A 17,917-nucleotide genomic window follows, 5' to 3' on the forward strand; every position below is an offset into this window, starting at 1 on the left:
TGAGTGCTGTATGTGTTGTGTGTATCAGTGCTGTGCATGTTGTGTGTCAGTGCTGTGTGTGTTGTGTGTGTCAGTGCTGTATGTGTTGTGTGTGTGTGTCAGTGCTGTTTGTGTTGTGTGTCAGTTCTGTATGTGTTGTGTGTGTCAGTGCTGCGTGTCTTGTGTGTGTCAGTGCTGCATGTGTTGTGTGTGTCAGTGCTGTGTGTGTTGTGTGTGTCAGTGCCTCATGTGTTGTGTTTCAGTGCTGTATGTGTTGTGTGTGTGTGTGTCAGTGCTGTTTGCATTGTGTCTCAGTTCTGTATGTGTTGTGTGTTTCAGTGCTGCATGTGTTGTATGTGTCAGTGCTGTGTGTGTTGTATGTGTCAGTGCTGTGTGTGTTGTGTGTGTCAGTGCTGTATGTGTTGTGTGTGTCACTGCTGCATGTGTTGTATGTGTCATTGCTGTATGTGTTGTGTGTGTCGGTGCTGTGTGTGTTGTGTGTGTCGGTGCTGCATGTGTTGTGTGTCAGTGCTGTATGTGTTGTTTGTGTCAGTTCTGTATGTGTTGTGTGTGTCAGTGCTGCATGTGTTGTGTGTGTCAAGTGCTGTATGTGTTGTGTGTGTCAGTGCTGTATGTGTTGTGTGTGTCGGTGCTGTGTGTGTTGTGTGTGTGTCAGTGCTGTGTGTGTTAAAGAAAGTGTGTGTTAGTGCTATGTGTGTTGTGTGTGTCAGTGCTGCGTGTGTTGTGTGTGTCAGTGCTGCATGTGTTGTGTTTGTCAGTGCTGTATGTGTTGTGTGTGTCAGTGCTGCATGTGTTGTGTGTGTCAGTGCTGTATGTGTTGTGTGTTTCGGTGCTGTGTGTGTTTTGTGTGTGTCAGTGCTGTGTGTGTTAAAGTGTGTGTCAGTGCTATGTATGTTGTGTGTGTCAGTGCTGCGTGTGTTGTGTGGGTCAGTGCTGCATGTGTTGTGTGTGTCAGTGCTGTGTGTGTTGTGTGTGTGTCAGTGCTCTGTGTTGTGTATCGGTGCTGTGTGTGTTGTGTGTCAGTGCTGTATGTGTTGTGTGTGTCAGTTCTGTATGTGTTGTGTGTGTCAGTGCTGCCTGTGTTGTGTGTGTCAGTGCTGCATGTGTTGTGTGTCAGTGCTGTATGTGTTGTGTGTGTCAGTGCTGTGTGTGTTGTGTGTGTCAGTGCTGTGTGTGTTGTGTGTCGGTGCTGTGTGTGTTGTGTGTCAGTGCTGTATGTGTTGTGTGTGTCAGTTCTGTATGTGTTGTGTGTGTCAGTGCTGCATGTGTTGTGTGTGTCAGCGCTGCATGTGTTGTATGTGTCAGTGCTGTATGTGTTATATGTGTCAGTGCTGCATGTGTTGTGTGTGTCACTGCTGTATGTGTTGTGTGTATCAGTGCTGTGTGTGTTGTGTGTCAGTGCTGTGTGTGTTGTGTGTGTCAGTGCTGTGTGTGTTGTGTGTCAATGCTGCATGTGTTGTATGTGTCAGTGCTGTATGTGTTGTGTGTGTCAGTGCTGCATGTGTTGTATGTGTCAGTGCTGTATGTGTTGTGTGTGTCACTGCTGCATGTGTTGTATGTGTCAGTGCTGTATGTGTTGTGTTTGTCAGTGCTGCATGTGTTGTATGTGTCGGTGCTGTGTGTGTTGTGTGTGTCGGTGCTGCATGTGTTGTGTGTGTCGGTGCTGCCTGTGTTGTTTGTGTCAGTGCTGTGTGTGTTGTGTCAGTGCTGTGTGTGTTGTGTGCGTCAGTGCTGTATGTGTTGTGTGTCGGTGCTGTGTGTGTTGTGTGTCAGTGCAGTATGTGTTGTGTGTGTCAGTGCTGCATGTGTTGTGTGTGTTAGTTCTGTATGTGTTGTATGTGTCAGTGCTGCATGTGTTGTGTGTGTGAGTGCTGTATGTGTTGTGTGTATCAGTGCTGTGCATGTTGTGTGTCAGTGCTGTGTGTGTTGTGTGTGTCAGTGCTGTATGTGTTGTGTGTGTCGGTGCTGTGTGTGTTGTGTATGTGTCAGTGCTGTGTGTGTTGTGTGTGTCAGTGCTGCATGTGTTGTGTGTGTCAGTGCTGTGTGTGTTGTGTGTGTTAGTTCTGTATGTGTTGTGTGTGTCAGTGCTGTATGTGTTGTGTGTCAGTGCTGCATGTGTTGTGTGTGTCAGTGCTGTGTGTGTTGTATGTGTCAGTGCTGTGTGTGTTGTGTGTGTCAGTGCTGTGTGTGTTGTGTGTGTCAGTGCTGTGTGTGTTGTGTGTCAGTGCTGCATGTGTTGTGTGTGTTAGTTCTGTATGTGTTGTATGTGTCAGTGCTGCATGTGTTGTGTGTGTGAGTGCTGTATGTGTTGTGTGTATCAGTGCTGTGCATGTTGTGTGTCAGTGCTGTGTGTGTCAGTGCTGTATGTGTTGTGTGTGTGTGTCAGTGCTGTTTGTGTTGTGTGTCAGTTCTGTATGTGTTGTGTGTGTCAGTGCTGCGTGTCTTGTGTGTGTCAGTGCTGCATGTGTTGTGTGTGTCAGTGCTGTGTGTGTTGTGTGTGTCAGTGCCTCATGTGTTGTGTTTCAGTGCTGTATGTGTTGTGTGTGTGTGTGTCAGTGCTGTTTGCGTTGTGTCTCAGTTCTGTATGTGTTGTGTGTGTCAGTGCTGCATGTGTTGTATGTGTCAGTGCTGTGTGTGTTGTATGTGTCAGTGCTGTGTGTGTTGTGTGTGTCAGTGCTGTATGTGTTGTGTGTGTCAGTGCTGTGTGTGTTGTGTGTCAGTGCTGCATGTGTTGTGTGTGTCAGTGCTGCATGTGTTGTGTGTGTCAGTGCTGCATGTGTTGTATGTGTCAGTGCTGTGTGTGTTGTTTCAGTTCTGTATGTGTTGTGTGTGTCAGTGCTGCATGTGTTGTGTGTGTCAGTGCTGCATGTGTTGTATGTGTCAGTGCTGTATGTGTTGTATGTGTCAGTGCTGTGTGTGTTGTGTGTATCAGTGCTGCGTGTGCTGTGTGTGTCAGTGCTGTTTGTGTTGTGTCTCAGTTCTGTATGTTTTGTATGTGTCAGTGCTTCATGTGCTGTATGTGTCAGTGCTGCATGTGTTGTGTGTGTCAGTGCTGTATGTGTTGTATGTGTCAGTGCTGTGTGTGTTGTGTGTGTCAGTGCTGTATGTGTTGTGTGTCGTTGCTGCATGTGTTGTGTGTGTCGGTGCTGTGTTGTGTGTGTCAGTGCTGTATGTGTTGTGTGTGTCGGTGCTGTGTGTGTTGTGTGTGTGTCAGTGCTGTATGTGTTGTGTGTCGGTGCTGTGTGTGTTGTGTGTGTCGGTGCTGTGTGTGTTGTGTGTGTGTTAGTGCTGTTTCTCTGCTGTTAGTCTGAGCGTGCATGCTGTGTGTGAGCAGGCCTTTTTATGAATCTTGAGAGAAAAATGTTCACTCTGCTATCCCAACACATTACATTGCAGACATACTTTACAGTTCTGTATCCTGTAAAGAGAAACCATATGAATACATTATTGATTTGTACATCTAGTGAAAATGAGAGAAATCTATATGTATATACCCTTGTCAAAGATGACAGAAACCACAGAACACTTAATCATTTTATTATGAGTCAGTCATATACAGTCTTTATAGTCTTCAGTGTTAGTGTGTTTTCACATCATTTTACTAATACATGCCCTCATAGATATTTGTATATAATGCATATAATTGTAATCACCATGGAAACAACTTAATTTATCATTGAGACTCCTGCTCATAGTAGCTGTTAATGGTCACACTTAAAGTTTACGTCAAAAAACAGAAAATTCTAACACATAGTAAATATTGTCCGCATTGCAAATCACACCACATACACTTTGACCCAGGTGACTTTACCCCGGCAGGGTGAATTTGTTCTGTTGCTACAGCAACTTTGCCCATTTAGAGATGGCTGTGGTACTTGTGTGTATTTCATTGCTACAATTCCCTGCCTCCAAAATCACAAAACACACCCACACACACACAAATGTGCGCGTGCAAACATACGCACACACACATAGTGAAACAGACATGCACACACACATATGAACACACATACCTGAAAAAGCACACACTTTATTTCACAATTTAAAAATAATAGCACTCATAGAAATTAATACAAAGCAATGCAAGGCTTCAGGGAGTGTGTGTGCCAGAGCTCCTCAGTGCTGGATAATGTTTACAGCCCCCATCAGAACATCCATCAGAACATCCATCAGAACCATCAGAACATCAATCACAACCTCCAACAGAACCTCCATCAGAACATCCATCAGAACATCAATCAGAACCTCCATCAGAACATCAACCAGACCCTCCAAAAGAACCTCCAAAAGAACCTCCATCAGAACAACCATTAGGACCTCTATCATAACCTCCTCAGAACATCCATCAGAACCTCGAACAGAACCTCCATCTGAAGCTCCATAGTACATCCATCAGAACATCCATCAGAACCTCCATCAGACCATCCATCAGAACCTCCAACAGAACCTCCATCAGAACCTCCATCATTTGCCTCCCTATGTGGCAAAGCAGGCTGAATTATGGCTACAGCATCACACGGTCCCATCACAACCAATCACATTCATGGGCCACAACCCCCTTATGACTCACCAGTAAAATATGCATAATGTTTCTGAATTTCTGTAAAACATTCCCATCTCATACCAACACTTATTACAGGCATTACGCAGCTATGGCTGTTACCCAACGTGCCTTATGAGCATTACCCAGCACTCACTATGGCTGTTACCCAACATGCCTTATGAGCATTACCCAGCACTCACTATGGCTGTTACCCAACATGCCTTATGAGCATTACCCAGCACTCACTATGGCTGTTAGCCATGACTTTACTCTCGCCTGATGTATTCTACTGAAACTGACCACATGATCTCCAGACTGAAACCTTTTAAAAAAAAATATTTTATAATGTTAAATTGTTACATACAGTGTTCATATATGTTTATATGTTCATACAGTATATGTTGTCAGGTAGGCTCAGGAATGTTGCATTCCTTATGAACTCAGCAGCCTGTGGGCTTGGAGCTGTCCAGCAACCTTGCAGCAGCCATTAGTTCTGACACTCTGACCATTAGCTCTGACACTCTAACCATTAGTTCTGACACTCTGACCATTAGTTCTGATACTCTGGACCATTAGCTCTGACACTTTCTGAGTGCCAGCACTTTCTGAGCTACTTTTTGAGCCATAAACACTGTTCGTTGGGAACAGTAAAATAGCTATAGGTGGTTTGTGGTTATAAGTCTTAGAATCTCAAGAAAACCCCTTTTATGTTCCACTACCAAATGGGCCAGCAAAGCACTCCAGTGAAGTGATACATAGGGCAAAGGATATCAAACATCTGCTGGGTCTTTATGTGGGAAAAGCACAGATTAGTTTTTGTGAGACTCATCAGATTCTTGACCATATAATATGTGTTTAATGCATGTTTTAATACGTTAAATACATGTTGCACAAATTAATGAATGACAGGTTTTAAGCAGACTTCTTATGGCATTACTGAACACTGTTGGGCAGTAGTCACTGTTGTACACCAGGGCTTTCTTGGCTCTTTAAATACATGCCCAAATATAATCTCACAACCTGCTAAACACGCCAGTAGGGATATAGTCATTTGGCATGCAGATTACTGAAGTGAACACTGACCTTTAAGGGGTGTGCTGTGTGTGGTTATACAGGCAGTGGTAGATCCATGGGTGGGGATGCTGGGGCTGAAGAGTTTACTTTCTGGTTTAGTTTGTTTTCTACAGCAATAAATCAAAAAAAAAAGAAAAAACCTCCCTAAAAGTAACTTGCCCACCAAATCAAAGAACTATCTTTGGTCACAAAAGGAGTAAAATAAGAACAGAAATTAAACTGGATTATCCAATAAAGAAAACAAGAACAACTGGCTCCAAAGCTGCCATGGAACAAAGGAACAAACCCAATGTGTTTGGAAGGGAAGACAGTGACAGGGGGTCAAGTGCATTGTGGGATTGCATATGTGAGGTCACTTCCTGCCTGCTGCAGTAGGGGGCAGCGGGGGCAGGTCCCTGGGCTGTCTGGTGTGCAGGTGAACCTGCTGCTCCTGAGAGCCCCTCACCACAGCCCTCCTCCGACTGCACGGCTTACACATCTTTGTCCTGGGGGCAGAAAAAAGGTAATGATGACTCCTCTCAGCCGTCAGGTCACCAAGGCCGTCATAGTGGCATCAATACATCATCTACCCAAACGTCTCAGCACACACACCTACACACACACTAATGAAATGGTGTATACAAAGTGCTGTAATTTCCATATGGTGAAACAAAAATGTATATATAAAAAAGCTCTAATAAATCTGCAATTCAACCACTATTGCTGGATTGTGAAGTACAGAGCCAAATCAAGAAAGAATATGTCTTTGTCCCATGGAGGAATGGAGTTCACTGTATCGTCCAAGTCTAAATGGATTGCAGGTAAACTGTAGAAATCTCAGCATAAGAAAATGTCCTGGATCAGGGGTGTCCAATTTTATCCAGAATTATTTTGTGTGGGTGCAGATATTAGTCTTAGCCCAGCACTAAGACACCCGATTAAAGGAATTAATAATCATGGTCCTCAATCAAGACCTGGTAGAATCTGGTTATTTACTGCAAGTAAAACAGAAACCTGCACCCACATCAGCTCTTTTTGGATAAGATCAAACACACCTGTGCTAGATTCTAGGGGTCCCAATGCTTTATTCAGATGCTTTATTTACAGCCCAGAGAAGCACTGAGGGAGAGCAGCTCATTTACAATACTGCCCAGTTTAAGCAAAAAGAACAAAGAGAAGAACCTCAGGTAAGACAATAATCAAAGAACAAATAACTAAAACACTTGGACAAAATTCATTAATGAAACATTTTCTAAATAATTAAACAAATAAATAGAACTTTGCTGTGTGTCTATGCGAATGTGTGGAAGTGTGTGTGCTTGTGTACTGAATATATAGTACATGTTGAATATGTTACTAGCTACTGAACTACTAGCTAGCCCATACATAATATTCGCTGGCAACTAGCAGCATGATAGCTACCATTAGCCACTCTACATTCTACACGTATATTTCTGTGCACTCTACATGCATATTTCTGTGAACCTTGGGCTGAAATGGTGTATGTTTACACTAACCTTAGCATGGTCTCCCTCGCTCTTTAGCACTGTCCTTTTCTGGCCGAACTCCGGCTCCAGTATCACTGCTTCCACAGACTCCGCCCCAAGCCCCGCCCCTTCCTCCGACTCCTCCTCCAGTCTCACTGCTTCCACTGACACCAGCGTCTGGGTGACCTTCCTGGAGACCTGAACCACAGCAGTGCAACACACAATCAGTGTGTATGTCTATGTGCATGCGTGGGTGTGAGAGCATGTGTGTGTGTGTGCATGCATGTGTGTGTGTGAGCGTGTGTGTACATGCATGCATGAGTGTGTCAGTGTGTGTGTGTGTGAGCATGTGTGTGTGTATGTGTGCGAGCATATGCCTGTCTGTGTATGTGAGTGTGTGTGAGCATATGTGTGTGAGTGTGTGTATGTGTGAGTGTGTGTGAGTGTGTGTGTGCGTGCGAGCATGTGTGTGTGAGTGTGTGTGTGCATGTGAGTGTGTGTGTGAGCATGTGTATGAATGTGTGTGTGTGTGTGTGTGTGAGCATGTGTGTATGTGTGAGTGTGTGTGTGTGTGTATGTGTGTGTACGTGCATGCATGTGTGTGTTTGGTATGATACCTCTGTCACCACCATGTTTCCATCCTTGTCCATGTATTGCTCCTCTGTTACTAACTGTGGAAAAATATCCAAAATGTCCTCAGACTGCAGAGAAACACACACACATTACAGCTCTACCCCAGGCCCTGCACACACACACACACATACATTACTGCTTTACCCCAAGCCCTGCACACACACACACACATACATTACTGCTCTACCCCAAGCCCTGCACACACACACACACATTACTGCTCTACCCCAAGCCCTGCACACACACACACACATTACTGCTCTACCCCAAGCCCTGCACACACACGCACACACACACACACACACACACACACACATTACAGCTCTACCCCAGGCCCTGCACACACACACACACATACATTACTGCTTTACCCCAGGCCCTGCACACACACACACACATACATTACTGCTCTACCCCAAGCCCTGCACACACACACACATTACTGCTCTACCCCAAGCCCTGCACACACACACACACACACACATTACTGCTCTACCCCAAGCCCTGCACACACACGCACACACACACACACACACACACACACACACACACACACACACACACACATTACTGCTCTACCCCAAGCCCTGCACACACACACACCCTTACATATGCCTTACACATGTCTAGCACAAAAATACCAAACACAAATCTAAAATGAAGCATGTCCATTTTAAGTGCATGTACCCTGTGACAAACATCAAAACAAACATCACATATTAATAGACAACATATACAGTTACTCAGTTTATTTAACAATATCCACACATTCTCTGCTGATACAGATAATGCTATTATTGATAACATACAGTGATGTGAAAAAGAAAGTACATCCTATTTCATTTCCTAGGGAACACTGTGCAAGGAACCTCAGAGTGGTGAGGGACAACAGGCTGTCCCTCTCAGAGAACATCACAGCAGGAACCCGGGCATGCAGGTTCTTCCTGTACAACATCCGGAGAATACATCCCTTCCTCATCACCTACTCAAACAAACTGAACGAATGTGTACTTTCTTTCACATCACCGTAGTTTCATTAGCAAGGTCTGAACAACAAATGCTAATGTCTCATAGATTAATATGCAATTATCCACACCAGCTAAGTAAAATTATTAAGAACTGAAAGGCCAAGCCTAGGTGCAAAGGTTTAAAACATAAAAAGGAAGGGGCAGACACAGCACATTCAGACTAGGGAAAAAGCCCCATGAACCCACAACGCAGTGCGGGCAACTCAGTGCCTGCAGAAGCCCCCTCCCACCCAATACCTAGATTATAAACCTCCTCTGGACCAGCTCCTTTTCTGAGCATCTCAGACAGTGAGAAAGCACTGCTGATAGGGCTGAACGAGGAATCTATTTCACACCAAAATCGCAATTTAAAAAACACAATTTGCAAATGGCAAAAGCTGTGTTTTTTTTGTGAAATAAATGAGGGTTTAGGTTAATTCAGGAGTGGTTATAAAGTTGTCCATCAGGAGGAAAAGGGAGGTTGGAATAATGCAAAATAGAACATACGCTGTGGCATATCATATGGGTACTTATCAGCAAGGGCTGCGTGATGGGTCTCAAAGCATCTCTTCAGAGGTGTGACTTTGAAGCATTTAAATTGGCATTGCTAACGTTATTAGAGTAATGTATAACCAGTAGCACTGGCAGCCGTAATCCTGTACGCACCGTGCGAAAATGATTCTTTTTTTTTTTTACATTCAATCTTGTCCGCTTGATTTGGTCTTGCTGTTGTTGCATATTGTTACTATATTTAGGCCTAACTATTCTTATGATGATGCTGCTAAATGAGGGAATCCGTTGCTTTTGCGCTTAATGCCGACTTTTATTGCACGTTTCTCTGGGCTATATTGTAGCCTATTAATCAGCTGGCAATTGTTTTTCAGGCCAGTCAAATTCTTGAGCTTTCATGTTGCTAAAATGTTTACAAAAGGCTTTAAGTTATCAAAAGATTTTTATTGTGAACCTTTGGTTTTTCCAATTCAAAAGTTAATTGAATAAATGTTTTCAGATCAATATGTTTACATCAACTCATGGTTCCATTTGTGTAACCTATTTTAAGATGCCACTTAACACACACTCATACACACAGCGATAGCAGTAACCTATTTTGTAACCTGTGGGTGGCAAAACCAGTGTGGGGGACCTCATCTTCTCTGCACTTTGGAAATCCACATAAAATAAACACGGTAATGTCAGTGTCTTGTTCACGGCAAGGGTCCAGCTAACCATCCATCCATTATCTGAACCCGCTTATCCTGAACAGGGTCGCAGGGGGGCATACATTGGGCAAAAGGCAGGAATACACCCTGGACAGGTCGCCAGTCCATCGCAGGGCACACACACCATTCACTCACACACTCATACCTATGGGCAATTTAGACTCCCTAATCAGCCTAATCTGCATGTCTTTGGACTGTGGGAGGAAACCGGAGGAAACCCACGCAGACACGGGGAGAATATGCAAACTCCACACAGAGAGGTCCCGGCGAACCCAGGACCTCCTTGCTGTGAGGCGGCAGTGCTACTCACTCCACCATCCGTGCCACCGGGTCCAGCTAACCAAATGATTAAAAGTTTCTAATTCTAGAAATGTGCCAACTCGGAGAAATGTCGATAGAATTCCCCAAGAATTTATCTTGAGGAATTATGATTGTTGTCCATTTTGCAGTTGCATACTTCTACAAAAGTACTTTTACATATGAATGCCATTATGTATATTTTGTATAGACACACTAGAACATATAGGAACTTCTCTGACCAGTAAGTATGGGCTTACTCCCTATCTGTTCTGTCCAACAAAGAACCGACTGTGTTCATGTTATTGAAGTGATAACTGACAAGCATTTTAGCTAATGACATTATATTTCCAATGGTGTATAGTTTGTTAGGTTTGCATAAAACAATAGCATTTTATTGCCTGTGTAACAAAACCTTAGCAATTTCAATGCACGTGGACGCTGTTGCGTTTTGGCAGAAATAGTTAATTTATTGCAAAAAAGGTTTACTCCAAAGAATCTCACATCTGAGTGAATATTTCGGAGGAAGACAGTGAAAATACCTTTGACTCCACAGTAGAGGGCAGTATCAGTGACATGACCCCATGTTGTATAGGGTGATCATTTAAATATATTCAAAAAATATTTTATTGTACTTCTTTCTTATGATCTTCTTAAAGGAGAGGGAGGTTGAGACAGATAGACAGGGGGATGGTGACAGGTGCGGGGAAAAAAAGTGTTGTGTAGTTTAATAAGCAAAATATTTTCTGTGGGCATGTCATTTTCAAACCTGCGTGAAGAAAAGGGGCAATAGTAAAGAGGTTAATATGTAGGCTATTATTAAAGAGCAGTTCATATGTTGACAGCATCTAATTTTGTGGTGGGTATACTATAGAATTATTTTTTATCTACACTGTGAATACACGGTGAATGCAGGGCGGCCTGCATCGTGGTGGTTAAGGTACATGACTGGGACCCACAAGGTCGGTGGTACGATCCCCGGTGTAGCCACAATAAGATCCGCACAGCCACATCCGCACATCCGCACTGTACGTCGCTCTGGATAAGAGCGTCTGCCAAATGCCATTAATGTAATATAATGAATACAAAAGGAAGGGACTTTAAAAGAAATTGCAATCACAATATTGGTCTGAAAAATCACAATGAAATTATTTTCCCAAATCGTTCAGCCCTAACTCCTGATATCTCGAGCATAGTAGCACTGCTGATAATGACATTTATACTATAGCATGTTAATGTTATCAGCTTACTGTGATGTCATCAGCACCAATACAGGGTCTCCAAAACATAAGAGCTGAATAACAATCATGCTAAATGTGTTGATGAGGATGTTAATGATCATGATTATGAAATTAAGTGAAAAGGAGGTTCAGTACAATACAATCTGCAGTAATCTGAACCAGAATCTGCACCAAAATCGAACTGGCATACTGAGCTACTGATAACATGAACAAGCCATTCAGCTGAGCTAGACAGGTCATTTGCTTTGACATTGCGTGAAGTTCAATACTGTACAAATGTCTTAGGCACCTGCATTAGTATGTCAGTAGGAAAGAGCACACTTTTCTGATTAAAACCAGATTTTGGCTGTCTGGGATTACCTGGAGGTCTCTGATATGTTTGGAACAACCTACCAAACGATTTTCTTAGAGGTCTTGCTGTTTTAAGGGTGAAGGGAGGTCACAACAAATATTGACTTGATTACAGTTTACTGCGGTATTTAGAAACTTTCAATTTAATTTAATTTAATTTTCTACTGACACACCACCGCAGAAAAAATAAACAAGGCCAAAGACCAAATCTATATTTAAAACATCTAGGTTACCTGAGACTTTTGCATAGTACTTTATGTGATTATCTACTGGAGTTATAGGATCTGACCATCTGTAAGGGTTAATGTGCCTCAGCACTACAGCCAAGAAGCAATGCAGGGTCCCCTATTTGCTCCAGAGTCCTAACACATTCTTCTTTAATGAATTGCAAGCTTGGGTAGAAGCAGGAAGAGAGGAGGCAGGAGTAACTGGTAGGGGGAGTCATGCTCAAACTCTTACCCTCTCCAGTGAATCTTCCCCCATGGCTGGGATCTTCACGAGAGGCATCACTACAGACTGAGCACCTGAACTGCAGGGGGGCACAACTCCCTGTTCCTGCTCAGCCCAGATGTCCACTCCTTCTTCTTGCTGGCTCCAGAATTTGTCAAATTTGTGATCAATCGGCATGTCCTCATGTTCTTTTCTCCCAGAGGAAAGTAAACACCTGTGCAAGGGGCCATCTGTGGTAAGGGGGGTGGCCCGCGTGTCAAGCCCTTCCTGGAGCTGAGGATGTGGATCAGCACCAGCCACACCCTTTTTCATTTTATATTTCTCAGGCTCTGAAAAACCCTTCCTACAATCAAAGTATTCCTGGTCTGAGCCCTCACACAGCTGATCTATCTCCTGGAGGGCAAATGTCTGTCTGATGGCCACAGGTGGCTGGGTATGGTCAGATGTCTCCATCTCCCATTCTGTGACTAGTGTGGCCACAAGCGCAGCTGTGGGGAGATCAGTACCAACAGTTAACTCCTCTTTGCAAGAGCCCTTGAATGATTCCTGAGCTAGTTCCAATATGGTTTTGGTTGAATCTGGAGATTCTACAGATGAATCTGATGATTCATCAAATCCAAGTTCAGTCATTGAAATGTTTGCCTGGAATACTGTAGGGTCAGTCTGATCTCTGACCCCATCAGCTGTAGAGGTCTGGGGGAATTCCATCTTTGGGGTGTTCCAGTCCCAATTGAATTCTGTTGCTGCGGCTTTGGTGGCAGATATATCTTGGTGAATAAAGTCCACCAGGGTTTTTGGAGGCTTGGATAAAAGGTGGTGGTGATCTTCACTAAGAGCCACTTCACTGGATGAATGGCAAATTCCAGGTAAGGTTTTAGCTGACTCAGAGGGTGTTTCTTTTGATATTGGCAATTTCTCCACATCCAGTGACTCCTCGCCATCTTGGGAGAATGCTCCACATAGCACAGGGTCCCTCGGCGAGGGCTCCAAAGGTGATTCAATGAATACAGGTGAAATTGGAGTTAATTCAGTTTGTTCATCTCTGTCTAGTGCCTCATGAAAATTACATGATTCTTTGCACAACTCCAGAACACCATGTTTGAATATAGGTAATCGCTCTTCCTGATTTAATTCAGCTCTAATTTGGCTTAATTCACAAAGAGTCGGGTTTGATCCAGAGGACTTTTGTTCAAACTCAGTAAAGATTGTGGAGCCTTCATCTGAGTCCAATCTATCCACAGGAACTGGCTCCAGTGATTCCAACATGTCCTTAATTGTTTCTTGTGATTCAAGTGTATTACAAGGGATGGATTCAGATGATTCATGGACATCCTTTGGAACTTTGTCAGGTGATTCAAAGATAACCTTTGGCACTGAGTCAGGTGATTTTAAGGTATCCTTTGGGACTGAGTCAGGTGATTCAAAGATATCTTTTTGGACTGAGTCAGGTGATTCCAAGGTATCATTTGGAACTGTGTCAGGTGATTCCAAGGTATCTTTTAGAAATTTGCCAGGCGATTCAAAGATATCCTTTGGCACTGAGTCAGGTGATTCTAAGGTATCTTTTGGGACTGAGTCAGGTGATTTCAAGGTATGTTTTGGGACTGAGTCAGGTGATTCAAAGATATCTTTTTGGACTGAGTCAGGTGATTCAAATGTATCTTTTTGGACTAAGTCAGGTGATTCCAAGGTATCATTTGGAACTGTGTCAGGTGATTCCAAGGTATCTTTTAGAACTTTGCCAGGCGATTCAGAAATATCCTTTGGCACTGAGTCAGGTGATTCTAAGGTATCTTTTGGGACTGAGTCAGGTGATTCCAAGGTATCTTTTGGGACTGAGTCAGGTGATTCCAGAGTATCTTTTGGAACTTTGTCAGGTGATTCCAGGGTATCTTTTGGAACTTTGTCAGGTGATTCAAATATATCCTTTGGCATTGAGTCAGGTGATTCAAATATATCCTTTGGCATTGAGTCAGGTGATTCAAAGGTATCTTTTGGAACTGAGTCAGGTGATTCCAGGATATCTTCTGGGACTGAGTCAGGTGATTCAAAGGTATCATTTGGAATTGTGTCAGATGATTCCAAGTTATCTTTTGGGACTGAGTCAGGTGATTTCAGGGTACCTTTTGGAAATTTGTCAGGTGATTCAAAGATATCCTTTGGCATTGAGTCAGATGATTCCAAGGTATATTTTGGGAATGAGTCAGGTGATTCCAAGGTATCTTTTGGGACTGAGTCAGATGATTCCAGGATATCTTCTGGGACTGAGTCAGGTGATTCAAAGGTATCATTTGGAATTGTGTCAGATGATTCCAAGGTATCTTTTGGGACTGAGTCAGATGATTCCAGGATATCTTTTGGGACTGAGTCAGGTGATTCCAGGGTACCTTTTGGAAATTTGTCAGGTGATTCAAATATATCCTTTGGCATTGAGTCAGGTGATTCAAAGGTATCTTTTGGAACTGAGTCAGGTGATTCCAGGATATCTTCTGGGACTGAGTCAGGTGATTCAAAGGTATCATTTGGAATTGTGTCAGGTGATTCAAAGATATCCTTTGGCACTGAGTCAGGTGATTCTAAGGTATCTTTTGGGACTGAGTCAGGTGATTCCAAGGTATCTTTTGGGACTGAGTCAGGTGATTCCAGGGTATCTTTTGGAACGTTGTCAGGTGATTCAAATATATCCTTTGGCATTGAGTCAGGTGATTCAAATATATCCTTTGGCATTGAGTCAGGTGATTCAAAGGTATCTTTTGGGACTGAGTCAGGTGATTCCAGGGTATCATTTGGAACTGTGTCAGGTGATTCCAAGGTATCTTTTAGAACTTTGCCAGGCGATTCAAAAAAATCCTTTTGCACTGAGTCAGGTGATTCTAAGGTATCTTTTGGGACTGAGTCAGGTGATTCCAAGGTATCTTTTGGGACTGAGTCAGGTGATTCAAAGATAACCTTTGGCACTGAGTCAGGTGATTTTAAGGTATCCTTTGGGACTGAGTCAGGTGATTCAAAGATATCTTTTTGGACTGAGTCAGGTGATTCAAATGTATCTTTTTGGACTAAGTCAGGTGATTCCAAGGTATCATTTGGCACTGAGTCAGGTGATTCTAAGGTATCTTTTGGGACTGAGTCAGGTGATTCCAGGGTATCTTTTGGAACTTTGTCAGGTGATTCAAAGATATCCTTTGGCACTGAGTCAGGTGATTCTAAGGTATCTTTTGGGACTGAGTCAGGTGATTCCAGGGTATCTTTTGGGACTGAGTCAGGTGATTCCAGGGTATCTTTTGGAACTTTGTCAGGTGATTCAAATATATCCTTTGGAATTGAGTCAGGTGATTCAAATATATCCTTTGGCATTGAGTCAGGTGATTCAAAGGTATCTTTTGGAACTGAGTCAGGTGATTCCAGGGTATCTTTTGGAACTGAGTCAGGTGATTCAAAGATAACCTTTGGCATTGAGTCAGGTGATTCCAACACATCTTTTGGGGCTGAGTCAGGTGATTCCAAGGTATCTTTTGGGACTGAGTCAGGTGATTCCAAGGTATCTTTTGGGACTGAGTCAGGTGATTCAAAGGTACCTTTTGGGACTGAGTCAGGTGATTCAAAGGTATCTTTTTGGACTAAGTCAGGTGATTCCAAGATATCTTTTGGAACTGAGTCAGGTGATTCTAAAATATCCTTTGGCACAGAGTCAGGTGATTCCAAGGTATCATTTGGAACTGTGTCAGGTGATTCCAATGTATCTTTTGGGACTGAGTCAGGTGATTCCAAGGTATCTTTTGGGACTGAGTCAGGTGATTCCAAGGTATCTTTTGGGACTGAGTCAGGTGATTCAAAGGTATCTTTTGGGACTGAGTCAGGTGATTCAAAGGTATCTTTTTGGACTAAGTCAGGTGATTCAAAAATATCCTTTGGCACAGAGTCAGGTGATTCCAAGGTATCATTTGGAACTGTGTCAGGTGATTCCAATGTATCTTTTGGGACTGAGTGAGGTGATTCCAGGATACCTTTTGGAACTTTGTCAGGTGATTCAAAGATAACCTTTGGCATTGAGTCAGGTGATTCAAAGGTATCTTCTGGGACTGAGTCAGGTGATTCCAAGGTATCTTTTGGGCCTGAGTCAGATGATTCAAAGGTATCTTTTGGAACTGTTTCAAGTGATTCCAATGTATCTTTTGGGACTGAGTCAGGTGATTCCAGGGTATCTTTTGGAACTTTGTCAGGTGATTCAAAGATATCCTTTGGCATTGAGTCAGGTGATTCAAAGGCATCTTCTTGGAATGAGTCAGGTGATTCAAAAATATCCTTTGGCACTGAGTCAAGCGAGTCCAAGGTATCTTTTGGGACTAAGTCAGCTGATTCAAAGGTATCATTTGGAACTGTGTCAGGTGATTCCAAGGTATCTTTTGGAACTGTGTCAGGTGATTCCAGGGTATCTTTTGGAACTTTGTCAGGTGATTCAAAGATATCCTTTGGCATTGAGTCAGCTGATTCAGAGGTATCATTTGGAACTGTGCCAGATGATTCCAATGTATCTTTTGGAACTGTGTCAGGTGATTCCAAGGTATCGTTTGGCACTGAGTCAGGTGATTCAAAGGTATCATCTGGACCTTTGTCAGGTGATTCAAAAATATCCTTTGGCACTGAGTCAGATGATTCCAAGGTATCTTTTGGAAATGTGTCAGGTGATTTCAAAGTACCTTTTGGGACTGAGTCAGGTAATTCCAGAGTATCTTTTGGAACTGTGTCAGGTGATTCCAAGGTATCCTTTGGCATTGAGTCAGGTGATTCAAAGGTATCATTTGGAACTGTGTCAGATGATTCAAAGGTATCTTTTGGGACTGAGTCAGGTGATTCCAAGGTATCTTTTGGGACTGAGTCAGGTGATTCAAAGCCATCATTTGGAACTGTGTCAGGTGATTCCAAGGTATCTTTTGGGACTGAGTCAGGTGATTCCAAGGTAGCCTTTGGGACTGAGTCAGGTGATTCAAATGTATCATCTGGAACTTTGTCAGGTGATTCTAAGGTATCTTTTGGGACTAAGTCAGGTGATTCAAAGGTATCTTTTGGGACTGAGTCAGGTGATTCAAAGCTATCATTTGGGACTGATTCTGGTGATTCCAGTGTTTCCTTAAGCACCACGCCAGGTGATTCCAGTGTATCCACAGATAATTCTAGCAAATGTCTATGGACTGATTCAGTTGATTCCAGAATGTCCTTTGGGACTGATTCAGGTGATTCCAGTGTATCATTTGGAATTGTGTCAGGTGATTCCAATGCATCCTTAATGCCTGATTCAGGTGATTGTGGTATATCAATAGAAGCTGGTTCAGGTGATTCCAGGAGATCTTTATTGAGTGATTCAGGTGTTTGCAGGGCATCCTTACTGACTGGTTCAGATGACTCCTTGGCAAAGTTGTCTGCTACAACTTGACTGGGTTCAGATATGCTGGATACTAGACTACATTTTGAAGGTGATGTGGCAAATTCAGGTAAAATCCCACTGTGCCCAGAAGAGTTTACATCAGAGAGAATTCGGCTGAACATAAAGCCTGTTTCACTCAATTCTGATGGCTCTGCTTGGCTCTTAAAGAGACGAGGAGTGTCAAAATAAGATGAACCTTTAGCCTCAAGAGTG

The 17,917-nt window shown here is 43.1% G+C and overlaps 1 protein-coding gene across 2 annotated transcripts in view; it reads right to left on the reverse strand.

Annotated features, from left to right (window-relative positions):
- Positions 1-3,521: 3,521 nt before the first annotated feature.
- LOC133130669 (ankyrin-2-like) overlaps positions 3,522-17,917 on the reverse strand; it is a 106,684-nt gene continuing 92,288 nt past the window's right edge. For both annotated transcript variants that reach the window (XM_061245412.1, XM_061245411.1), the window contains 3 exons: positions 7,701-7,754; positions 7,114-7,281; positions 3,522-6,102 (listed from right to left, as the gene is read on the reverse strand). In XM_061245412.1, the coding sequence (XP_061101396.1) occupies positions 6,088-6,102; positions 7,114-7,281; positions 7,701-7,754 (237 nt within the window). In that variant the 3' untranslated portion in view covers positions 3,522-6,087. The remainder of the gene's footprint in view (positions 6,103-7,113; positions 7,282-7,700; positions 7,755-17,917) is intronic.

Source organism: Conger conger, chromosome 6 (genome assembly GCF_963514075.1).
Source record: "Conger conger chromosome 6, fConCon1.1, whole genome shotgun sequence".
NCBI lineage: Eukaryota > Metazoa > Chordata > Actinopteri > Anguilliformes > Congridae > Conger > Conger conger.